The sequence below is a fragment of the Falco peregrinus genome, chromosome 12 (genome assembly GCF_023634155.1).
Source record: "Falco peregrinus isolate bFalPer1 chromosome 12, bFalPer1.pri, whole genome shotgun sequence".
Taxonomy (NCBI): Eukaryota; Metazoa; Chordata; class Aves; order Falconiformes; family Falconidae; genus Falco; species Falco peregrinus.
The window spans coordinates 28054049-28080518 of NC_073732.1; the positions used below are offsets into that span (position 1 = coordinate 28054049).

General features: G+C 45.3%; 1 protein-coding gene across 3 annotated transcripts in view; it reads left to right on the forward strand.

Annotated features, from left to right (window-relative positions):
* The window catches only part of VEPH1 (ventricular zone expressed PH domain containing 1), a 101987-nt gene that overhangs the window by 54939 nt on the left and 20578 nt on the right, over window positions 1–26470 (forward strand). For all 3 annotated transcript variants that reach the window (XR_008749431.1, XR_008749432.1, XM_055817354.1), the window contains exons 11-13: window positions 9358–9497; window positions 13434–13568; window positions 18938–19055. Coding sequence is in view for 1 of the 3 variants with exons in the window: in XM_055817354.1 (XP_055673329.1) it covers window positions 9358–9497; window positions 13434–13568; window positions 18938–19055 (393 nt within the window). In the remaining 2 variants the exon portion in view is untranslated. The remainder of the gene's footprint in view (window positions 1–9357; window positions 9498–13433; window positions 13569–18937; window positions 19056–26470) is intronic.

The window sequence follows — 26470 nt, forward strand, 5'->3', positions numbered from 1 at the left end:
TCATCGATACGGGCAGCGGAAGGGCCGATGCACCTTTGCTTCTGAAGATGGGACGATGTGGCGGAGAGATCTTACCATTGTACCTTCCCAAATGACATGGGCTTCTCATTGTCCCGATGGTAAAGGGAAGGAAGACAGAGGGTTTTGTAGAGCTAAGCTAATCTGTATGTTCTCAAATGTGGCTTTTGCACACAGATTTGGACTCTGTGTATTGAGTGCATTGTAGTGGCTCTCCAGACCCCATTATAATCATACATTCTCTCTTAATTTTTGTGTAACTTCCTGCAAGTTAAATCTGTTGGACTGAGTTATGGCATGCAGGCAAAGCTAGTAGTGTTAAAAAAATAAATAAATCAGCATCTCTTGAAGCTGGTTGCTTTAAAAATTACCCCTTTCTCCTATAAACATATTTATTGTTTGTATACCTACTTGTAATCCAAACTGAAGAGAACAAGCGAAGGAAAGTGAGGAAGCTGACAAAGGCTTAAAATTGAAATTTAAAAAGTTGCATCTATTTCTTATTCCCTGGTTTCATGTTTATAGTGGGTGGGTTTGATTCTTTTTGGGAGATTTATGAGCATACTTTTACTCCTATTAACAGTTTTTATTTAATAGTAAAGGATTACCAATGTAAATCAAATAATGCATTAATTGTTTCCAGAACCAGTGACTCTGTATCTACTTGCCTGTGTTTCTCCTGGTTTAGCCCAGCGTGTTAAGCTGGAATAAACAACAATTAACAACTCCACTGACATTCTTCTGTTTATGTTTTATTCTTTTTCCCCCGGCACAACTACTTGGTAGTGAACTTCACAATAGCAACATATATTCTCTTGTTTCTTGTAGGAAAAACAAGTTGTTGCTTATTCTCTTGCTGGAAGTTTGAGACTTGGCAACAGATGTGATCAGAAGTGTTTCTTGACTGGAGGAGCATTTGCTTGGGATCTTCACCGCTCTCTGCCTTCTGTGGCGTTTGGTGACCCTGTGGTGTTTTGGGCCTCACATATTCTTCATGTTTTAAAAATCCTTTTTTTGTGGTACTCGGATTCTCCTTCCAAGCTGAAGCCAGGCTGAGGAAGGAGGAGAACACATCCTTCTTTAAGGAGATGTGCCCAGGTGTGACCAGCTGCTGCTGCCCATGATGCAGGAGAGCAGGATGTAGCTGCAGCTGGGTATGGTGCCCAGGGGGATGCTGAGACGAGGAGCAGCTTGAGTGGAGGGATGCACAGACCCCTAAAGCGTCTTGGCTTAGGTTCGCTCTTCGGTGCTCATCAATAGGGGTAGTTCATAGCAACTGGATGAAACAAGCACTTGTTCCATCTGTTCAGTGTGTTACCCCACAGCAGCAGTAGATGTTGCTTTGCTGCTAATGAGATGAAGCAGAGCTATGAACTTTTCTCCTTTGTTAACTGAGCTGGTGCTTAGCCTAAACAAAACTCTCATCAACATACACAGACTTCTTACCTAATAAACCTGCTTTGCACCAGAGCTCACTGGCCTCTCCCTGAGTCTGCAGTAGTCTGCGGATGTGGGGTCATGGGCTGAGATCCCAAGTGTGGACAAATTGGTTTCTCTGCCATTACCAAAGGGAGCGCTGACAGGATGTACAAAATGTGCTGTAATTCTCTCTGAGAATGTCAGAGTGTGGCTCAGCCAACAGCAGCTCGCGGGTGCATGAGAAGCTGATTTTTCATGCAATAAAGCAGCAAGGTGGCTATGGGGGTGACTGGCGTTCAGACCACTGCACAGTGTACGTTCACCTGTGATCACCTATACTAAGTCAATGCCACAACAAAGATATACCCAGTGTCGTATCATTTTGTCCCTGAACTGTCCTCCTCGTGCACTACCTTTTGACATGTTGACATGTACAAGGGATTTTCCTGGCCCAAGCAAAATGATCATATCCATTGTGCAGCTCCAAGAGCTTAAATAGTCGTAAGATAAGTCTGTCTCTGGGGTTTTTTTCTTTTTCGTTTTCCACAAAGCCTCTATGACCCCGTGCAGTATTGAAGTGCTATTAGAGGCACCAATCTAGTGGTTGACATGGTGCTTCCATAAATCCTAATTTAGGTCAGATGGGACAGGTTACTCAGTGAAATAGAAGTTGGCATAAACACCCTGCTTCAAATTTGCTTTCCACATTTAGAAATGACAGTAGATTTTTAAAGTACTGGTTCTAGAGTCTGTAAATGTGTAGCTTAAATGTGACCAATGTAATAGGCTTAATGTCCTCAGGGAAATTTGTTAATTTTTTCCTTCCTCTCTCCCTTACATACTTTTGAACAATTATTTTAAAGAGTTGCAGATCCATCTTTGCCATAATTTGGACTTCATTGCTTTAAATCACATCAAAAAGACTTTAGTCAGCATTGGATTACCAGCACTCGCCAAGCTGTGCTGTGTGCTGAGCGAGCTGTTGCAGAGCAAGTAGGTTTTGTTGACAGGACTCTCCTGTGTGTTGTATCTTACTGATATCCTGGAATTTTCTTGGGGCTAAATTAATCTTTCTTTACCAGGCAAAGTCAGGGTGAGTGGTTACGTGTTTCCAGGCCTGGAATTACAAGAGATTCAGGGAATTAAGTTGTCCTCACCTTCGTAGGCTGAGACTGGTTTCTTTTCACCTTCAAAGTTTTTTGCTAAGTCAAGCCTGCAAGTTACTTAATTTTGTTGTTCTTAGCAAAACAATTTTGTATGCTCCTCTTTCCTGGCTAAACCTACAGACCTGATCCCTGCTCACTCTGTCAGCTGCTGCGCATTGCCAAGTGCAAATGCCGTGAGCTGTGTTCCCTGGAAATGACTGCCTTCAGGTCTCGCAGGTGGGAATAGGTCTTGCTGCGTTGTGTTATCTCTGCTGCAACTCTGAAATCCATTGGGATTACACAAGGTTGATACTTTGGTGTTTCATGTAACTTGCAATGACAGACTGGGAAAAGTATGCAACATAGTTTACTAAAAGCTCAGCCCATTTATTGACGTGTGTGTTTTAGGAAAGCCCAGAATGTATCTTCCTAAACTGCGTATCATACTGATTGCATAAGTACATGCAATTTGTAAATACTGCGATGACTTTAAAAGCACCTTTTTTCGTTCTCAGAGTATGCCTAAGCACAAGTATGAACACAGATGTGTTACAGACATGCTTCACTCCTAAGTGATCCTGCCACACTTCTAACTTGTTCACAAAGTACAGCAAAGATGACCTACTGTGATGGACATTTTGAGGCTCAAATAATGGTTCTTTGAGATCCTTGAATAAGATATTACAAAAGTGCAATATTATGCTAGAAACAGCAAAACCCATGGTGAATGTTACTACCTCTGCTACAGCAGCACATGGTCAATCTGCACTGAACTTGCTACATGAGTGAGGAAATACCTGTAAAGAGTAGTAGTGTCACTTGTAGGAACGTTCAATGCTTTGGTCTGGCTTCTTCAAAATGTAAATGCGGCATACAAAAGTTAGTGTCCAACAGCTTCTGGGTGCTAAGATACCATTTGCCATATATAATACAGGCATTTGGGGGGTATTGTTTGAGCACAACAGACTCTGATAACCAGTTGAACAGTATTCACGTCATCTGCAATGTTTTTATATGGAACAGTAGTACAAGAGGACTCTACTGACATGGTTACATTTGAATAAGTGTTTAAACCTATTTTATTATTCATCATGCTGGAAAGAGAGAGCCATGGTGGTTAAAGACTTCTTGAATACTTTGGCCAGACACTTGAGCACTCGGTTACAGGTGAGCAGATGTGCACATTTGTGGGTGGCAAGTGCTCCAGTGAGCAGAACCGCAGGAAGGCAGTTGCTTTTAGTTCTGCTCCTTCATCTTCAGTGGATGCTGTCAAATTTGGAAGACTATGACTCAAACCATGGTTATTACAATTCATATTTTTAGTTAGAGGTCTGTCTCTGTACGGGAGTTAGTGATAAAACAGCCCACTGGCTATTCTGCAGTGTGTGTATACCCAGTGTGCCAATCTCACATTTGGTAGGTCAGTCTCTGATGGTACTATGAATTAAAATGATAACTTTTTTTCCCCCATTTTAAGCATTTTGTGAAACAGCACAATGTAAATACTTTTCTGACACTTCATTTCTTGAAAACGTGCCCAGCTTCATTCTGGGCAGCTTCAATGTGCCCAGGTGATGACAAGAAACTAGTTTTGCCTTGCCTATCTATTTACATGTCTCCTGTGACCATAAAAATGAATTCCCATGGTACTGGCATGTTGGTTTGCACTTGAGTGAAATACAATGTAATAGTAGTGCTACATATGGATCGGGGTTATCTTAGCCTTCATCAGAACAGGTTGATTATTTAAATATTGCTTTCCTTTGACTTTGGGATAACTGAGCTTAGCTGTTATGTGTTGAAACTGGTAGTTCATTGCAAACTGTTGAAAACCACACGTAGTAAACCTTGGCTTGTTATCAGACATTGCCAAATCCAACACATCAAATGTAGCAGAAATAGCTATGAGTAATCGCTCATCCCATACCAGAGGTTTGAACATTGTCTGAGTAGGAGGCTTTTTTCACTTGATTTTGACAAAGGAATGCTGCTTTTTTCCAGGAACTAACGTTTTGCGCAGCCAGCATGGACTCCAGTGCCTGAGCTGACGTTTATTTTGGCATGTGTTATCAGCCTCGGTATTTTTCTGTGTGATCCACAATGTCTTGCTAAGCAGTTTGTTAGGTTTTTGTCTTTCCATATATACTTTACAATTTTTTTGTTCTGCAGCATTTAGGAATTTCCTTAATAGTCCCATCAAACGCAGTCCTACCTAGCACAGGGCTCCCTTTTGTAATTGCTAACCCAGGGGCTGGTATCCTGGAGCCCTGTCACCTTCTGCTCACAGCTCTGATGGCTTCTGTGGGAGGCTGCCCAGGGCTGCTTGATGTGGCCTTACTGTGGGTGACAAGGAGTCTGGCTGTGGGCTCTGGTGCCTTGCTCAGTTGTTTAATGCACTCCAGTGTTTGTCTGCAGCCTTTAAATGCCTCCCAGGTTCCTTGTCAATTCATACATTTGGAACTGAAAAAATAACCGCTGTACTCACTGAAGAGGAAGGCATTGACTGCTAGCTCTTTATCGCAGTGGCAGTACGTGGTTTATGGTCACTTTTAGCTGAGAGCGATTTCTCATAATGAAGCATTAAACTTTTCACACACGTTGGACCAAGGCCAAGCCTCTACTTCTGGTTGAGTGTATTGAAGTTCAGGTTTTGTTAGCATCTGTGATGCATAAACCGGGGGTCTTTAGTTTGGACCACGCTGTTGGAAAAGCATTCTGTCAACAACCTCCTTGGAGACATCATTTAGTTTTGTGCTTTAATATGTCCCAGGACTTAGGGTTGCTCTAATTAACCCTTTCCATTTCTCGACCTCCTTTATATTGAACATTGAACACTGGAAGGTTTGGGTATGAACCAGTAGATTTGGGTAACTAGGTTAAACTCAGATTTTCCCCATAGCCACTAATCCAAGAGTAGTGGATTTTGTGCCCATCTTTTTCCTGCTAAGGTGTATTGCTTATGGGCACGATGTATCTGTGGTCTCCAGCTAAGTTAGTTTTCTTTTCAGAACTGTTATCTCAGTTTAGCAGCATTTCCATCTTTGTTGGTTTAACTTTAAGCCCTGGCTTTCTGCTGCTGAAAGCTTATGGTCTAATATTGTCCCGCTGTAGTTCTTAGAGTATGTTTGCGTTGGAGTGATTGACGTGACCCAGACAGCACCGCCACTTTCCACAGGATTCAGTCAGTGTTCACAAATCAATATCATCTTCTTCAAAGTGCAGTCTACAAATGCCCAATTCTTGACATCAAGCCACCACTTTGTGCAGATTCTTTCCTTCTTCGAGGCAACGTTCTCCTGTAATATATTCATTTTTTCAGGCCTACACAAGAGGAAACTCCATATTTCCTAACACCAGTGAGCACACCTCCTTTTTTTATATGCTTGGAGTAGCCAAGAGCAGTGGCCCCACTTCAGCTCCTCTTTCCATTGCTGCCTCAAAGCAAAGGAAATGTCTTCAAAGCTGTCCTCTGTTAATGCACTCTCTAGACACAAATACAGCTGGGTTTTCTTGTTGGCTCACCCATGGGTTAGGAGAGCCGGGGCTGGTCTAGGTCCTGCCTCTTTGGAGGGGAGTGATCTGCATGATGTTTGTAGTCTTGTTCAGTTCAACATCATTTTGACTTGGTTCATGAGCTCCCTCTCCGGGAGGAAAGCTCGCTGCCTGGTCTGACCCTCTGACCTCCTGGAGCCTGTGGCTTTCCTTCTGCTTTGGCCCCACATTGGCTTATTACCTGCCTCCGATTAAAGAGTAATGAACACCCCATTGGTTTCCAGATAATCCAAGCTTCATCTGCTATAACACTGCTGATCATACCGTGTAAGTGCTCTCTGAGGAAGGAGTGCTGTTGTCAGCCCTTACGCTGTGGTCGCTACAGTCTGGTTTGTTCTTGTGCTCGCTTCCAAATACTCTGCATTGCTTTGGCTGGTGTGTGTTTCCCCACAGTATGTGTAGTGACTCTACTGTTTTTTCTGAACCATAACTTTAATCTTCCCGTGCTGTTACATCTCAGGTCTCTTCTCCTGTGCTACAATGGAGTCTCAACGAGCTCTGCAGCCCCAGCTTGACACTGGTGACTTTCCTTTCTCAGCAAATTCAAACAGCTTTGTCAAAGGCTAATAAACTGGTTTCCACTTGCCAGCTTCTAAAGTTTTTTCTCCCAGCCATCTGGTCTCTCTGTAGCATCTTCAGCAGGTTCCAATATCCCAGTTTTAAATTTTCTGCATTTTCAGTGACAATCTGATCCATTGATGCTTTTGCTCTAGGGAAACTGGGGTTTTGTACCTCCAGTAAACTCTTTCCTCATACATCATGGTTTGCTGTGAAATACTGAATTTATTACATTTCTCTCCTATGCTTCCACATCTTGATTCGATGAAAAATGTTAAAACAATAAGTATTTCAAGATGATCTGTTGTTGGACAGAAAGGCTGCATTCTGATATCAGTCTTCCTTGTTGCTTCTGTTATCAGTCTTCCTTGTTGCTGGCTCCCGTTGTCATTAGATTCAGAAGGCTGTGCTATTTAAATTGTCCCGTTAGCTACATTTTCTAAAAAGCTACAAGTAATTTTTCCAGTTAGGGTATTTTCTTACAGCGTTTTTTATTCCTACACCTTCACCACAGGGTGACTCACCAGGATAGCACGCGACCTTGGGTGATGCTCCCTGCACAGCTGGCCCGTGTCAGCCTCCTCAGCCGCACGGTTCATCCTGTGGGCATGGTGCGGCCAGACCTGGCCGGATGACTGCTCCCTCCGCTTGGTGTGCTTTGGCTCTGACCCTGCAGGTGCTGGCATGCCAGGGCCTTGGGAAAGGGACAGCGGTGGCTTTGTGCATGGATCAGCCTAGCAGGCTCAGCAGCCACTGCCGGGCGCTTGTCTGTCTGTGCCATTTCTGCCTTTAGCTGGGAAACAAGCGCGGCGGCAGCAGCTGCTGGGACCGGTTGTTCCCCTCTCCCTTTCCAAGTTCAACTGTCCAGCTGGGTGAAGAGGGTGCAGCTCTCTCCCATCTTTGCATCAAGGTTATCATCTAAGGATCTCAGTCTTCTGTGTTCCATGCCTTTTTAGCTCGGGTAGCCTCTTGTTCCCATTCAAAAGGGCTATAAAATGATACCACTATTTTAAGTTCATTAAGCAGCCTGATCAGGTTATGCCTAATGTGCTTTAGTCATTATGAGCAGTCATCCAAAGACAGAGAATGAGGGTTCAAGGTCAATATTTTGCAAAAACAGAATTGTGCATCTCAAGGGCTTCATTTCCAGTTCAAACCAGCACGGGAAGTTTGGAGTCAGGTAATATTACGCAGCATTTAGCTTTGTACAGAGCAGCTGACCCCAAAGGACACCTTCAGATTCCACATAACCTCTGCGGGATTTTTATCAACAGGTGATGCCATCACAGGTGGCATAAATGGTTGGTATTTGGTAGAGCAGCAAGACTTGGAGACGCTTTGTGTGTAGTACCCCAGAGCTGGGACAAAGAGTCAAACCGCGCTTTTGGTGAAAACCTGTGCACTAAGCAGGTGACACCAGGCACAGCTGTGAACTGATGTACCCTGCTGTTCCCGGCGTGCACCTGTGAGTGCGTTTGCAGCCTCTTGTCCAGCTGGACCTGCCGCTCCATACCTTTTCCTTCTCCCTGTGTTTTTTTGCTGCAAAGTCTGTGGCTGTGCCAGCAGTTGTGGCCCAGGAGCTCTGCCAGCAGCTGCCTGTGCATTGGCTTGCAGATTTGAGCAAGTCACTGTGTCACGTTGTTCCTTGCAGTATGGCAGCAGCGACGATTCCTGTCCCTTGTCTGTTGTGCCTCTCAGAGAATGTGGCAAGAGCTGCAGCTCCCTGGCTTAGTGTGTAAAAATCAGCTCAGAAGTGGGATTTGTAGGACCTGGAGCCCCTAAAGCCAGGCTGTAGCCAGAGCATCTGTGCACAGGCAGGCTCAGGTGGACTTGAGCTGTGGGGCTGCAGCTCCTGCGTGGACGGGGTGAGGAGCTGTGCTGGGAGCCTTCACGGTGGGGCAGGAGCCGCTACATCAGCTCCCCGCGGTGATGCAGGGCTCAGTGAATACTCACTGATACTCCTCTTTGAAACTGTGGTATTCCTGGTGATGGATTTGTAAGATAGCCTGTACAGCAAACATGCTACGTGCACAGTAGCGTTGTAAATCGATTTATGCACCTTTTGGCTCCTGGAGAATCCACGGCAAAGGGGAAGTGCCGCAGCTTTCACCAGTGGCTGAAGGAGCTGCTCCTGGCTGGGAGCCGTGCGCCACACTCCTCCGTCCCTACAGACAGCAGCTTTCAGCCGCACAAGGTCTCGGCAAGGATTCCACAAATGACAGGCCCCCATATGGCTCTTTCCTAATATGGGATGTTTTTTCCAAGAAATTCTTTAAATAAAAATAAGTAATGCACGGTTTTGACAGATCTGTCTGGTTCAATAAGCCAAACAACGGTACCAAATGCGTGAGAAAGCACGAAGGAGCTGAACATCCCGACTGTGTGCTGCATCGCGCCTTTTGCGTTTGGGAGCAGATGATTGCTACCAAAGATTTAAAGCACTGCAGACTAAATTTCTCCTGTACTGTCTGATGGCTTGTGTTTAATGTAAGGGTGCAGGCTCAGCACCGCCCTTCTGATGCCGCAGGGGCTGAGCCAGCCTGAGATTCCTGCGGAGTGGAAGTGCATGCCTAGGCGCTGCATGACTGCATGTGCACTGCTAACGGACACGTAGATTTCTGTCTTTTATGTACTTGACTTTAATAATCTGTATATTTATTTCTAGATACTGTTAGAAGTTGTGTCGCAAAGCTGTCTTTCAGCTGTCCCCTGAAGGGCCATTACTGCTTGTACAGTAAATCCAGTTTTACCCTCGTCAGCCGGCAGCCTCCGCTGTGGATCCATATCATGTTCCTCTTTCAGCAGGTGTGTGCAATACAAATTAGTGGCACCTCTATATTGTTCACGTTGTACCTGGAAAAAAGGTGTGTTAATGGTTCATCTCTTTAAATATGCTGCTAATCCACAGTACTTTGTAACCCTTATGGTTTCTCAGAAAATCACTATAGTGGGTTGAAGTGATTTTGCAGCTTATAAGTCTTTATATTTCTATTAAATACAACAAATTCAAACTGTCTGGAGAGATTACAAAGTCTGGGGTTAAAAAAAGTGGGATGAAACCTTATTGTCCTCTTTCAGGCAAAACTTCCAGTAAGTCCTAGGTGCCTTGCAAATGAACAGGAGCATAGCAGTGGATTTGCAGGGGAGCAGAACCAAGCCCGAGGCTGCAGGTGGAGGTTAGAGGTGCAGCAGCCACAGGGACTTTCTACTGCAGAAGTTTTGACTGAGCAGGATTTGCAAATCTCATCACTGCTGTTCTCTTACCAACCCTAAAGCTGTTTTTCTCATGTTTAATATGGTTTCCAAATATAGCCTAGCATTTGGACATATGTGGGATTTCCTAATAGGTTACAAGCAGTATGAAATTGTAAGAGAAAACCCTACATTCACACTTCAAGATGAAACAGATGGGGTTTTGCATTTAAATAGTAAGGTTCAGTTTCTTAACCTATGTAGAACTGTTCATTGCAGTTCATCCCACCCCAATGTAACCTTAGAAATACGAAGGATTTATCAGAAATTTAAAACAAGCACAGCGAGTTATGCTGTGAATCTAACAGTTCAAATTGCTCTTTGCTGTGTTTGTTCCTAGCAATAAATACAAAAAAATGTTTTTCAAAAATGCAGGTCAGTAGGAGTGTCTGGGTGCGTCGTTGGTGGTACAAGTCGCGGGTCCTCTGGATCCGGAGGTGCCTGTGTGAGCGGTTTGTGGGGACAGGGCTTTGCTGTAGGTGAGGAAGGAGGATGGTCAGGGGCCAAGCTGAGGGTGGTCAGGGAAGGAGAGACAGTGACAGAGCAAAGCAATGGAAGCGAGGAAGAGCAGAGGCAAAAACAGCAATGAGGAGACAAGACGAAAGGGAGAATAAATAAAGAAGGTGACTGACTGTAAATGAAAACCTGAAGAAAGAGGCTGAATTTTAACTGGACCTAGAGAGAATAAATGAATTACGTTATAAATGTATCATTTTATTCTTGATGAGAGGAAAACAGGTGCTGAAAAATATGGGCTAAAGTTCTAAACTGCACAGAAACGAGGAAGGAGGAGCAGAAGCAGAGGAGCGAGCGGCAGGGCTGGCGTACCTCACCCGGCACTGCGCAGCCGCCGCCGGAGTTGAGCACAATGACCTCTGCTCTGCCTGTGCTTCATGGTTTGAATCAGTTGCACTGACAGTGTAATCACTGACTCCACCTTTATTCCCTCGTGCCTCGCCTTTTCCTGATACATTTTCCATTGAAACCCCCCTCCCTTTAACCCCTTCCCAGATTGCTCTGAATGTGGCCCTGCTAGTTCCACCTTCTGTCAGGACTATTGAGCTCACATAGTTCCCAGCTCACTGGGGCATATTATTTTGCTTCCCCATTCCTCTGCACTCAGGTGCCCATTTTACCCCCCTTCCCCATCCCCACGTGGTCCTGCTGGGTCCGGCTTCCTTTGGATGCTGCCCCACACCTGCTGCCCCCATTTCCCGTGGTTTTCCCTGCCCCGGACTGGCTAACTGCGTCTGTCCCACTCCACCTATCCTTTCCAAAACTTTATTTTTATTCCCAACGTTTTTTTCTAGTTTGCTCCAGCTGTGCCGGTGCATCCCCTGGCCCCAGGCAAGGAGTCCCCAGCAGACCCCCCCCACGCTGCCGGGGCCAGGCTCGAAGCAATGCGGTTTGGTTTGTGTCTTTGCAAACATGCTGTAAACCAAGCACTTAATATGCTTTTTTATGGGGGGCAAAAAAAAAAAGTTCCTCTTGTATTGCACTGAGTGCTCATGTCTGCTGTACATCAGGATGGTGTTTCATGTCAGATAATTTATGGTTTTCTTTTGTTCGAAATCCTAAGGCCTTTAAGTACTGGATATATAACTATGAGTAAATTAAATACAGGGCACTAAATTCAGCCCTGGAATAACGTTATTTAAGCCTGTGAAATTGTACAAGAGATAAATTTGACATAAAATGTATTTATAGTGTGTTAATAATAAGTTAAATGAAAGGCTGGTGATAAAAATGTATTTTTCACCAAATCTGTCATAGATTCACAGACAGACAACTAATATATGGGTTCTGAAAGTTTCAATACTAGTTACCGTGGTTTTATTCCCTTTTTGCTAGTCGATCCATATTCCGTCTGACATTGCATTTTGGGAAAGTAAAAGCAAGAGAGATTTTTTCACTCAGCTCTCCAGAACAGATCCTTAACTTCGTGACCCTGCTTTCTATTTAATTTTTAAAATATTAGTCAATAGTTCTGTCATGTTTCGAAACTCTCAGGTGGAAGTTGTGAAACACCAAATTATTCCTGCGGGGCAGCAGGAAGAGTAGCTGTCTTGCAGTTAAGTGATGATTAACAAAAGGAACAAAATTAGAGTAAGGGGTGGTGTTAAGCTATTCGATAGACAGGATGCTTGGTTTCACAGATTCATTCATTAAAATAATCCTTTAACGCTTTATGATTTAGAGTTTAATTTCCCTCATCAGGCAGGCCAGCGTCATGCCGCTGTGGTAGCACCAGCAAGCAAGGGGCTGCCTGGCACGTCCCTTCCTAACGCCTTCCCTACAGTTACTCATAAATTTGCCAAACACGAACTAATTGGGCTGCCATTTTCTCGTGCCAGGTGGCTGCCTGGAGCGGACTGCTTCTCCCTTTTAATTTGGGCAAAGCGATACAGTTGTTTCTGGGAAAAATGCATTGCCTCAGCCACAATAAAATTCCTTGAGTTGAGTCTTACAGAAATGTCTCTGTGTTGGTTGGGTGCCAGACTATGCGATTAGGGCTGTTGGGCTTCTGCTCAGAAAGAGGAGGAACATCCATCCAGGAAACCTACATTAAAAGGATATTGTTCATATTGCAAAATCAAATACTTGAAATATGGAAAATCAGATTTGTCTGTGCATTCTTAACTTGGTTCCTGCATGCGAGTGCATTTTTTAATTACAAGATCATGTAGTAGATGTAGTAGAGGCAGAAATGCTAAGCTCTCTCAGCCACAGTAGTTCCTGTAACATTGACCTCATGTGCAGTTTAGACAATGAGAACTTCATGCTGCTGACTCCTAGAATAACTCAAGGCAGTGTAAGGCTGCGTCCTGGCTGTCCTTCGAAATAGGGAGCTTTGGAGGTGAGAGCACCCAACCCAACATGGGTTTCATCTTGTTTTGTGAATGTTCAGGGACTGAAAATTCCTCTACTCTGTCAGCAAAATCTGTGCTGAATGTGTTCTGTGGAGTTTCTTCTCTTGCATGTTGTCCTGTTCAGTGCAGTTGCAAACACCACGCTGTTATTCTTCCCCACATGAGGACCGAGAGCTGCAGTCAGGTCCAAATAAACACAGGCAAACCTGCAGCGGTGCCGAACATCTCTTCACATTAACTGGCAAATGACATGTCTTTTCCAAAGAGATGCATGTCGCCGAGATCCACGCCTGGTCCACAGAGCCCGGTGCTGCTAACATTTGGATAAACTGGCATTTCAATGCAAAAATGACATGTGAGGTGTTGTGTGTAGCGGTGAGCCACAGACCTTAAAGTTGTGTAACGTAAAACAAAAACAAACAAAAAAAACCAAACCCCGAAGGAAATTAAATATTTGAAGATTTCTCTAGTTGTATGAATATTGATCCATCGTATCTCCTTGCAGAGAAATGAAATAATCCCTGGTTATTTGCACACTGTCCCACTGTAAGAACAAGTTGCTCTTTGTTAATGGCCAAGTAAAAAATGCTTGAAATCCTGTTTTCAACATTTCCTTCAGAGCTTGTTTGCAGAGCCTTTGTCCATACAGAGTAATTCTGTGCAAGTCCTTAAGGCCCTGTGGGAGAAGACACAGCTTAAGGGGACACACAGTTTTGAAACTGCCATGATCCAGTCTACGTTTCCACACCAAAAGGTAAGATTTTATTTTTCTCAGGAAAAAAAATTAGCAGAACAACTTTGCCCTGACTTTTAGAACAGCTGTACAAGGACCTTTACAATAGCTACAGCAAGTCTTTGCCGGGCTCAAATCGTGAAAAACAAACCCCCTTTCCCTGCCTCTTCCCCTTCTTTGCCTTGCTGACATGCCAAGTCCTCTTCTCCTGTCTGGGCACGCGGTGATGCAGAGTGCGTGCCTCTGACCTCCCTGTTATGTGAAGCACTCGGCTTGTGGGGAGGCTGGGACGTGTTTGCCAGCCGTGATATTTTCATCCTCCGCAGAGGGTCCGCACTGCTGTTTTGCGCTGTGCTTTGAAAGGTGTCCAGGCTTGTTCTCCACCCCCTGCTCCATGCTTCATGCGGATTGCTTCCGACGTGATGAAAACTGGTGATGCTACATATGGATATTTTTTTTCCTGCCTGCAGTTTCAAACTTTGGATTTAGATTAGCTGCCACTATGAACTTTTTGGCAGGCACTTGGAAATTCACCTAGTTAAACACAGACTTGGCTTTTATGGAAATGATCATTTGCACATGCAGCGTTAGTTACCCCCATCAGTTTAAAAGATTACTCTTTCAAAGCTGTTTACTGTCTCTGGGATTTCAGCAAATGCTGTTTCAAAGCTATTAATCAGGCTTCTTGGAAAAGGATGCTGTAGGATTTTAAAACAAATATCTATTTATTCCTGAATGTCTCCATCCAGCTCAATTGGATGAAATGAATTGTCAAATGCGATTTTAAAATACTCGCTCTCAGAATATTGTACACATTAAGATGTCTGACTGAATAAGATTAATTTACTTAGGTTATGGCTGATTTAAAACCAGGAGTTTTGTTAGAAACACCTTCTGAACCCCCAGGATAACGTGGCACTGAAGTGGGAACTCCTGCTGCGCCTCGTGAGAGGAGCAGGGGCTCTCCACAGCTGAGACCCAGCTGATGGGCCAGTGCTACTTAGGCACAGTGGAGCTTGCGCTAAGTATTTTAGCTGCTGTTGAAATCCTGGCCTGACTCACCCCAAGGTATTAGAGCTGGTTTTCTGTTCGATACTGGCTTAACTTGAGTCCCTGCCAAGATCTAAGAGTCCAAAGTCAGAGCTGGTGGAGATGTAAAGGAGTTTGGGGTGAATAAAGAGCTCAGGAAAGAGCATGCCTTCATGGGTAGGATTAGATGTAGTGCATCATGCACACAAATTCGATAAAACATGTCCAACACCCTAGAAATATGATTAGTCTCAAGCGCATCCATCGCATAATCCTACTACTGCTCAGACGCTCGCATTTGGCCTGTTTGGGGAACTTTCATCACTCCATGACGGTGACTGTATCTCTGAGTTCCCAAAATAGCAGAGCTGGAAGATGAGATACTGATCTTCACTGCTTTAATGAATCAGGCAGTGGATTGAAGTTTGGGAAGTCCAGGAGCTGCGCGTTGTCTGACAGCCTTGGGAGGCTGAGGGCAGGCAGATGTAATGTGCCTGAAATGTCAAAGACTTCAGTGTTCAGCCCCGGGCTCCGCAGTGTGCTGCTGGATTTACCTTCCTCCTCTTGGGTTTGCTCATGAATGTGGAACCCGAGCTTGTTTCTAGCGCAGTTTCCTTCAGTTTAGCGAGAAAGTCCCATTGAGTTTTCTGGGAGTGAGAACTAGGTCTGCCGTAGGGAAGGTTTCCTTCAGCTTCTACATTCCCCAAAAATCTAGCCAGAGCATTCCCGGCATGACCTGGTACTTTGCTTGACAGACTAAGCTTCTGCTGTAATCTGAATTATTTTTTTCAGAAGGTCTTCCCGTTGCTAATAGAACTTCAAATATTGTGGACTATTTGACAAAGTTACAGTACTTGTTAATATTATTCCTCTTCCAGTAGTGCAGGAAGCAGCATTATGGGGCTGTGCTTGTTTCAATGAGTATGGCACCCTGCATTTGAAATGTTTTAACATCTGTTGACATAAATGCAGCATCAGCGTCACATATTGTACTTTATATTAAGTTTTATGCATCGTGCTATAGCTGTGTCTGAATGCTTTATCAGAACTGAGGGATTTCTGTGCTGTGGGCACGTGGGGAAGGTTCAGCCCCCAGACCCAAGCAAAGTCCGTGCTGCAGCACTGCTCTGCAGTTGCTCCCTGTTTTGTCTTGCAAATCCACGGCTAGTCCAGAGTAAATGAATTTAGACTTTGTTTTTTCAATATGTATTCTAAAAGATTTTCTCTAGGTTTGAAAAATGCATTACATCAATGGTTTATTCTAGAGTAAATTCTGAGAAATATTTTCAGATTTACATCACTGTAAGGCATTTCTGAGTTTGGCCCAGGATGCATGTGCAAGGAATTGCAGTGAATACCTGGCTTACAGAAAGCATGTTGTGTTTCACTGGGCAGCCTGTTCGTGCCACAAAAAATATTTATACAGCACAGCTTAAGATGTGCCAGGAGTAAAGCATTTCCAGATGTGCACCCTTACAGATTTCCGTTCAGTTGCTTCATAGTTCTTTATCAAAGTACAGGCAGGCCATATTACAGAAACTAAGCCGGTCTTGAGCTCGTTGCTGAATTCTTTGGGTTGACTCATGCTGTGTCAGAAGAGTGAGATGGTGACTACTTCACAAGCCCCGTGTGATGCCTTAAGAGAGAGTCTTTTGTTGAGCAGCCTTGCAAGAGAATAATTAACATTTGTAAGCCATTGTTAGTCCTGTTCTTCCCTTTCCTTCTTTGCTGTCTCAGTTTACGCAGCAGAAAGAAACGCCACGTTTTCACAATGGAGTCACTGAAGTTTTCAAGATGATGGAGCATGGGGATGAGATAAATCTCTCCTCTCTAATTAGGCTTTTTCCCCATGCTTCCCCTCCTGAAATAAGTGGTTTATAGCAGATTATTTCAAGTGCATGAGAGTACAGAGTGGAAAAAGATTGCTGCATTGATATTTCTGTGATATCTGTTCTCTTTCAGTCTAGAATTGGCCCATGGCAGCCACTAAAAGAGTTTTTTGACAGGCTGGAGATGCTCCTAGGCTTTCTGCTCAGTGTCATACACGTGCACAGACCTGCTGAAAGCAGTTCCATCATTGTCTTGTTCCTCCCAGATGACACAGTGGGAGGAGGATCAGGGCACGTTGGGGCAGGGTGTGTTGCTGGCCATGCTCTGGCAGGGGCCATCTGCCCCTCCATCAGGAGCCCACCGTGGGGCGGACAGCCTGGGGGGCTGTGTGGTCTGTCCCTCCCAAGGACTCAGCTCCCCTTACCCAGGGAGGATCTGCTGGGCATCCCACACCACGCAGGGAGTATCTGAAGGGAGGCAGGGAGGCGCGGACTGTCGGATCCACTGCCAGCCGAGCAGCTGGAGAAACATGGAGAGAAGCTGCGCAGTGCTCCTGCTGCACAGCACAGTAGCCAGCTAAATTCCTCGAACATATAGAATTTCTCTTTGGAGGAAAGTAAGAACTTCAGCAACATGTAAAGAGCTGGTACAGAGCAAAATAGTCATGTTTTACCCGCGATCCCCAGTCTGAGCGTGCTGGGGCAGGGCAGCTGGCTGTGCGGGGTGCGGGTGCAGCCCTGTCCCGGAGGACAGGCGCAGGAGGCACAAGGAACCACACAGTGGAGCATTCCGGGGGAGCCCACCGAGGAGCCCAGGAGGGCAGGGGACCTCTCCGTTGCAGCCTCGTCTCCCATGCGAGGATGGGGAGAGAAACCGAGCTGGGAGGCTGCAGCCCTGCAGCACCCTCTTGCAAACAAAGCCGACACATGTCCGAGACCTTTGTGGTGTGACTGTTGCCTTCCCATGCGTTGTCAAGCCTATTTCTCTGCGTGTTCCTCTGGAAAAGGGAAGGCAACCTTTCTCATTTGGGGCTTCTCAGGTGGTGTGAGTCGTGCTCCCTGTTCTGCCTTGCCATCCTTAGAATCACAGAATCATTCAGATTGGAAAAGACCTTTGAGACCATCAAGTCCAGCTGTTAACACAAAACTTCCATCAGACAGCCTAAAATCCACCAGGAGATGGCCTCTGGCGTGCAGCGGGTGGGGGTACCCAAGAGCCCCCATTAAGTTAAAACGTGACTTTTGGCTCAGCTGAGCCTGTTACCCGGGGCCATGGCCAGAGGTACGGAGTGCTCTCGGAGTGCTCTCGGCTGTTTCGGTTCTTATGGCCGTTTCCCAGGTTGAAGCGGGCTGAGAAGGAGAGGCCATGGTGCCGGGTCTCCCCGAGCCAGCCAGCCTCCTGCTCCCTCTCCTTCCCTAAAGCTTCTCTGGAAAGGCCGGGATCAGACAGCTGCATCCTTTGCACAGCCGTGGGCGCTGCGATGAGCGGCTGCCCCGCAAGGGCTGGTCGCCTCCCCGCAGGCTGCGTAAAGCTGTGCTGTCTTTGGGCCGCCGCGTGCTGCTGCAGCCTCGTGAAGGCTCCACACAAGCGACAGGAGTGTTTTCTGAGTGGTTCTAGAAATTCCTGTTGTGTTTGCAGTGAGTAACTTGGTTGCTGTTATTTAACACCAATGTTTGCTTAAGTGTGAGATCACCATCTGTTTTAAAATTGAGTAACGGGATTTAAAATACACTGAATTATACAGTGCTGTTAATTGCCTAAAAAAGAGCATCCTGTAGCTTCTCCTATACTCGGAGCTGCAAATGTACTTTCTGTAGGCTTACTTGATCGGGCCAGACATTCAGTTTACTTTGCAGATGCATAATCCTTACTTTCCTGGTTTGTCACTGACAGAATAACATCACATTTACCTGGGTTTTATGTGAGCTAAATCAGTCCTGTTGTTGCTGCATTTTTTGGAAACGTTCATATTAACATTCGTATTAAACATTCATATTAGTGCTTCTCACAGGGGGCTGGCTTCAGAGCCTCTATTAGTTCTTTAAAAAAAAAAAAAAAATAGCAGTCCCCAGCCGCTAACTCCTGCTGTGACGGGGGACCCAGCAGGCCAGGAGGTTCCGCAGCACTGCAGTGTGTTAGCGGCGACCACTGCCTTCTGGATCATTGAAAAAAATCCTGAGAGAGGGCTGGAGGTAATAAAAATGGTTCAGCTGGTGGGAAATGTGCTGGGCAGGACTGCTGAGCGCGCTGCTGGCAGCAGTGTTGAAGAGGCAAAAAAAATCCCAGACCAGTCTGCTGCCTCCCGCAGACTAATATGTAACATATATTAGCTGCTACTAATGACGGTAGAGAGAGATACGTCCTGCTTGGCGCCTTTGCCCTGGCGGGTCATTTGTCTGCAGGAGACATACGGAAAGGGATGCTCAGTGCCCGCTGTGCATCCCATCCCGCTGTGATTTTGGGTCATGAGCTGTTACCCATGCGGTGGTTCACCTTGTTGAGTGGTTTGGTTTTTCTCGTTATTGGCCTAGGACCTGGACCATGTGCAGATGCACCTGGAAGAAGTGAGGTTCTTTGATTTATTCGGCTACAGCGAGGAAGCAGGAGCTTGGCAGTGTTTCATGTGCAATAACCCTGAAAAGGCAACAGGTAAGCAGTCTGCCTTTGTTGCTGGTGGGCTGTACGTGCCAGTGGAGTTGCGGAGGGTGGAGAGTGGAGCGAAGCTCGCAGATAACACTGTGTCTGTGGTGATGATGGCAGGGGCTGGGGAAAAGGGCAAGCAAACTTTCCAGCATAGCACCGGCAGTGTCTATTATAATTGGAATTCTCCATTACACTCCTCTTGTCTGCTTTTCTGATGAGAGAGTCAGTCTAGCACAAGCTTTATTTGGTGCTGGACCACATCTCAGGTCGTCAGGGGACTGCACAGGTGCCATATGTCGGGGGACATCGGTATACATACTACACCTGATTCATGTCCTCTTCATTCTCAGAATTATTTCCTTTAATATAATTGAATCCATAGTACACACTTCCTAGGAACAAGGCAAGGCTGAAGAACAGCCATAATACTTCAGCTGTATTAGAAAACAGGGTGAGCAGAAAATACACTTTTTCCCAGGTAAAAGATCCTGGTGAGTTGTGGGTTTTTTTAAGCTTTCTGATACCCGTGTCTTTTAGATCAGTGCACTGAAATTCAGGGGAATGGCCTTTTTCTTAGATGCTTTTTGCCGCTCTGTAAAAATTGGCACAATTGTGGCCAAGAATTTTGACTGCTTTAGCCAAGCCTTTGAATAATGGGGTGTTTCAGCTTTTTATTTTAATAGCTAGCATGTCTTTGTATTTCATCAACCCTGAATTTAGTAAGTCTTGCAAGAGTGGCACAGCCTCTGCTGCAGGCAGGGCTGCCCATGCTCATTTCATGGGTGTTTGACCATCTTCCTCCTTCCACAACTCTCACGGGAGCCAATGACCATAAAGGAAATCGCCCTTTGAGCTGAAATTGCATCTCGGTACCATGGTCTCACTGTGGTTTGTCCATCACATCAGTGATAGGCCTATGTCAAGCTAAAGGAAAATGCATCTCTTAAAATTTCAAACCTTAATAAAATAGCCCAGAAAGGGGAGTGTTTGTAGCAGGCCGTTGGGTAGGCTGGTAAGGCAGCTGGGTTAGAGCCAGCAGAGTGGATGAAGGTGGGAAAAGGAATCCTTGGGGGTGACACGGGGCACCATTTCCTTGCTGATGCCATGGGTGTTGCTGATGCCACTAGTCTGGAGACATCGAAGGACAGCTGACACCTTGCTTCCCTGCTGCTTCTCCTGCCAAAATGTCGTGTCCTCTGAGGAGAGGTCTGAGAAGGGCTGGGAGTGGGACACAGTGCAGGGGGTCCATGTGGCACAGCACCATGGCTCTGCTGCCAGGGATCCAGACGCCACCGGTACTACCAGTATAGAGCTGGTATTTTCAGATGGGTCTGAACTCAAGGCAAACAGCAATCACAGACCGTGACAGCAGGCGGCAGTTCCCAGTGAGCTCTCCAGTGCCCGTTGGTTACTACAAGAGCTGATAGAACCAGGACCGTCTGCACCACTGACAAGAGGCTCTTGAGCCACTTGAGCTGACATCTCGAGCAGGGTAAACAGAATTCTCTGCTTGACACCAGCGGTGCTGGGGAAGCAGGAGCATGCTGCCTGCCGCGGCGGGACTTGGGCACGCCGCCTCTCTCACTTACTCATCGTTGTTCCAGGCCAGCGAAAAATCACACGGCGCAGCGTTGTAGGTTGTAGATTTGGTGTCGCGATGTCCCACAGAGATGAGGGAGAAGGTCACATCTCTTCTAAGGGCTCACCCTCTCCCCTCGCTGCTGTGAAAAGGCTGCAATGAAACGCATGTGCTGACCTCACTTCCCAGGGTGTGTAAACACGGTTCTCCGCTTACACACTGATGTCAACAGAAGGGTTTAATGTATTCCAAGCTCTGCCCGCCAGCCTGAGCCGTGTCCACCCGGCAGCACAGCAGTTCTGTCCTTCCCAGCCAGCGCCAAGACCCGCTCTGCATGGAGGTGCTCAGGCACAGGAGCACTGTGGCTGGAGGCGGGGGCTGCCCTGGTCCAGCTCACCCAGCAGTCCCAGGAGAAATGAGACTTCCATTCCTATATGCTGGTACTTATGCAGGCCCTTGTAAATCCTATCACCTCTTCTAGGAGTAGAAAAGCAATTTTTTTCTTAATTTACCTTTTTTTTCTAGCTTGTATCTGCATGATGTCAACTAAAACCCAGTGGAAAAAATGCAAAAAATGCAAATACAGCATGAAGGTGTTAAGTGAGATGCTGCCTTCTCAGCAGATGCAGTAATCTGAGGCTTTGTCTTCTTTTCCTCGAGTACCACAAGTACTCAGGAGCATGGAGGATGCCTGGACATTTGGGAGAAGGTTTTCCCTCCCCAGGCACTGAAGGCACCGAGGGTGGTGCCTGAGTTTGCAGGCTTACGGCTGCGCACAGCTCTGCCTGCCTCTCCCCCGCCAGGAGGGGTTTCCAGCCTGCCCCCCTCTACAAAATCACCAGTCACCCTGGGCTTTGGAGCCAGGGCTGAGAGTACAGGGATGCCTTTGAGGATGGTCAGGAACAGGAGGAACTGGGCACAGAGTATTTTTGGACTGTAACTGTCCTTTTTATGAGCATTTACTCTCTTTGTCTCAGTTTGAAGAAAATTTTTTAAGAAAGGCCCATTGTGAATACCATGACTTGCTTCTCAGCTCTCAAAGCCTTTAGAAGAGCAAGAAAATAGTCCTGAATGGGTCATATGAAAGCTCAAGTGTAGGAAAGGAATGTGGAAGATGGTGCTTAATGGAATAAAAATCTGCAGGTGAGTGAGAAATTCACCTTTGTATTGGTGATGCAGAGCTGTGGCAGCTGGGAAGGGTCCTACCGGAGTGGGAGACACTCAGGGTCTTTCTGGGTTTATAAGACCTGACACAAGAAAGAGGAATCAGAGGTCTCCTTGAACCGGTGAAAAATGTAAAGGCTGTAAAACATCTTTTATTTTCATTCCGCAGTGGGACAGAACCTTTGAAATCTCACATACTTTTGAAAGACAAAGTAATTTCTTCCTCTCAGCAATGCTGTTTAGCAACCACATTCTTAAAGAAGGAATTCGGAGGCAAATTCTTTTTCTATTATTGTCTTTTGTTTTTTGTTAATGTTGGGTTTTGTTGCATTTTTTGGATGCCATGTTGCAAGATGCCGTTTATCCTCTGGAGTTAGGAAAGCATTATGCCTTAAAGGCTCAGTCTTGCCTTGGGGTGCCGGGTCAGTGCTGGCTTTTCCAGAGGTCACTGGGAGGGGGTTGGAGCTGGGCTGCTCTCGAGGCTGCGCTTGTGAGGGAAGAGGCAGTTCTGCTCAAGCAATGTGGTGGATGTACCCAAAGTGGCAATTAACCCAGGGAAAGTTTGACTATTTCTCATGCATTCTTCTGATCACAAAGCATTTCTTGTACAACCACACTCTTCCTGAAGTGCTATTAAATCATCCCAAATTATTTTTTCCTGCGACCAGGGAAGAGCATTCCCACAAATCCTGCTCATCTGCTCAAATACATGTTTGTGCCCTGACTGCGCAGCTGGTCTCGGAGCTAGGAAAACCAGGTTACACTTTTTTTTTTTCCCCCCCCCCCCCGCTTTTTTTCTAAATGACAACCATTCAAGCAGAGATACAAGGCATTTGAAATTTTGGAAAATGCAGTGTGTGCCTCTTGTTAGGAAGAGCTGGCCTTTATACCCTCATTTTAACATAACCTCCTGTATTAACAGTTGGCTTCACAAGCTCTTGCACAAAATAATTCAGTAAAACCACTTGATAGCTGGAGAGAGAATTGCAGTACATTCCCTATTCTGGAAGCTTACAAAGAAATTGCAGCAATCCCTGTGGGCTGCAGAAGAGACATTGTGCCCATGGGCAATGATTCGGGTAAAACTGAGGGGGGAGTTATGAATTCCTCTTTAAAAAAGCAATTCACTCAGAATAGCCTACACCATATTAACTTCTGAATACATTTATCTTTTGCTAGTAGTGGTGATTATCTAGTGATGTCTCAGCTATAATGCTTGCTTGAAAATTATAAAAAGTGGCATTCAGTAATGTGTTCTTTCCAGGTTTTCAACAAAACCAAATGTGATGATTAATGAGAGAGAGTGAATCCATATTCCCTTAGGTTAATTGCATTTATCTTTGTCTGGTTGCCACCCACACATTCCATTCTTTCAAGTTACTAGGAGTTTATTGTCATTGAGATCATTCATGATTGGACTCAATTTTTGTGGATGATTTTATGTTTCATCAAATGCAAGATTTAATGCTTTGGGTTTTATCTTTCTCGAGTTCATCTTGGAAGAGTTTGTAGGTTTTTTTACTCTTTATTCAGTGCCTAAACCACCTAAAGGTTGGTATGTTGTAGTTCTGCAAAGAAAGCAAGGTACAGTTAATAGAAGATAATTCCAATGGACGCTTACATCAATGGGTACTATTCAGGGTTAAATCGGTTTTGGAGTTACTGTCTCTATTGAGATGGTTTAAGAAGCGATGGATATTGTAGTAAGTGATTTTTCATTTTGAATTTGAGTATTATTTTTAGCTTTATTGTCTGTTCTGCAGGAAAAAAAGTAATGGCACAAATATAGTAAATATATCCTTTAGAATCCTTCAACTCCTTTTTCTAAGCTAAAGATCTCATCATATGTGTCAGCATATGACCACGTAGAGTGATCTGAAACCCAGAGATGATGTGATCACCGAGTTTGACCTTGTATAAAACAGGTCAAAGAATCTAGTCCAGTAATGCTTATATCAAAGAAACGTTCAGTCTTTGATCTGTGTTACTTTTGTGTATCTTTCTAAAGATGTCTAAACCAGACCTGACTTTTAAAAGTCAAGTGAAGGAAAGGCTTCAAGCCAACTGAGTTGTTGCTCAGGTATTTTAACCACTGTTAAAATATGGGTTTATTTCTAGTCTGTCTCTAAACACTGCATCGCATTATGCCCTTCCCTGCCATGCAGAAAATCTCTATTTGTAAACTTTATCATGTCACGTCTTGATCTTTGCTTGGGCAAATTAAGAATAAGCTTCCTTAGTTTTCCGTGATACAAATAATCATAGGGAAGATCAGTCTGAAACCATTCTTCTATCACTTTTCTAAAGTCTTTTCATTAGTGCTTATTCATGCAAGGTGAAGAAATCAAAGCTAGACATAATCTTCCAATAATTAATATGTGTATAAGCAATGTGCACACTCTAGTTGGCAGCTGATTGCATTTTTTAAAGAATCTTCTAATTGTATTAGAAGCGTAGATGTGTCTTTCAAATAACCCTGCTCTACCGTGGAAAGAAGCAGGGGTCACCAGCTACTGCATTTGGTTTTGGGAAGAGTTCAGACAGAAGAGTAAAGCTCTGCATTTCTGAGGCAGTACGGAGTTACTCATGATGCCCCTTGCTAACAGAGCTCCGTGCTCTGTTAACCTACTCGTACTCTGCACACGGCAGGTATTGAATGTCCCAGTAAGGACTGGGACAGGCTCCACCAAGATGTTGGGGTGCTTGAAGCGCTTGCCCTGTGAAGAGAGGCAGAGGGACAAGGGCTGGTGCAGGCAGAGCTGAAGGGCAACTTTGTAGTAGTCTGCCCATAACTGCCAGGAGGTGGTTGAGGAGGTAGAGCCAAGCTCTTCTCGGTGGCGTGTGGTGGGAAGGCGAGAGACAACAGGCATAAACTGGCACAGGAGAGAGAGGTTCAGATGCCTGCAGGGGAGAACTTTCCCACCATGAGAACAATCAAGCATTGGAACAGCTTGCCTAGAGATGTTGTTGAGATTTTCAAGTCCCGGATGGATAAGTCCATGTGCAACCTAGTCTGACCCCATCGGTGACCCTGCTTTGAGCAGGAGGTGGGATGAAAGACCCCTTGCACTCTCTTCCAGCTGAATTATTCTGTGATTCTGTGAAGTTAAACCACAATGAAAATAAGCAAAAGGACTTAGAAAAATATTGGAAAAGAGCTTCATTCTTATCTTTCATGAATCTTTTCATTCTAATCAGACCCTCAGACATACTGGCATCAGATTCATTACGACGACTTTGGAAGCTGACGTCAGAGTTCCCCATGGACTTCTCTGTGGATGTGCACAAGAACTGCTCTGTTTGCTTTGTTTCCAGCCACCGGACACTAAGTGATCAGCGTTTCTTTAGTAAATCCTGGTGCTGAAAGATTTGGGCCATAAAACCCCACTTGAGGGCAAAATTGCACATTTGCTTCCTTTCTCATGTTGCATCCCTAAGCACCAACCATCTCAGTACCTTCTTGTCCCTGAACTTTTTGTGCTTTATACCTTCTTCATTTGGATTAAAGCATGTTCCTGCTGTGCTGGAATCAGTATCGAAGACATTCCTGTGAGACCAGGAGCTGGGCAGATGCACAAGACCCAACCACTGAGCAATTGTCCTTTCATATCAAGTCCTTCTTTTGCTGTATCTTGGTGTTTATATAGTTGTCATCATGCTCTGAAAGTCACTGTGCACGTTATTAATTTATAGTTATCAAGCAGGACTAAAAAAACTCTTTTCCTGTCCTATCTTTGCCATTTTTATTGAAGTTCTCTCCTCTTTCATGCACACTCCAGGAAAGCCAGCTACTTGGTGCTTGGCGTTTCTGCAGCACTCGGCCTTTGGCTGGCACAGCGGCTCTGACGCCGTCCTGGGAGACGACGCAGTGCCGTGCCCTGTTGTTATCACCCACATGCTACTGAGATGCTGATTTCCTAACACCAAACGGCTTATTCCTGTGGTGACACGTCCTCCACCAAGAGAGTGTGCATGCAAATGGCAAATGATGGGAGGGACAGGGATATTACCCCGTCCATCATTAAGTTAGAAATTAGATGAGGCATTTGCACAATAAGCAAAATAGCAGCTTAGATCGTGTTTAATTATAAAAATTTAAAACTTTTTTGTCTGTTCCGACAAATCTGACAAATTATAAATGCTGATTGTATAAATGGGGAACAAAGTCACCAGAAGATGAAGTGGCTGGTACCAGAGCACGAGGACTTGTACTCAGACCTGCCAGACCACTGCTGGCCCTGGAGGTCTGTCCTTTTGCTCGGCTCCCAGAGGCCAGTGACTCTTAAGGATGACCGTTACAGGTATCCCAGCCAATCTCAGCCGCAGAAATGCCAGGTAATACCTGGTACAGCCTTAGAAAACCAGCCCTTCTGTTCCCAGTACGTGTTTCCCCCACAAAGCTGCTGTCGGCAGATGGTGTCCCTCCTGCAGGATACCTACAGCTGCAGGCAGAAATGACCGCACGGTCCTGCTTGGGTGTAAAAGCCAAGGCTCACCTTGAGCCTGATGGTCCATGGACCTAGTTTGTTTGGAGAAGCAAATTTATCTGAAAAAAAAAGAACAGACCAGAAAACAAACAGCTTTTTTCCTTCCTCAAAACAGATTATTATTTTCTCTAGTATTTTTTGTTCCATGGCATTTGACAATATTTTGTGTGCATCTTGTTGCCTGCGTGAGC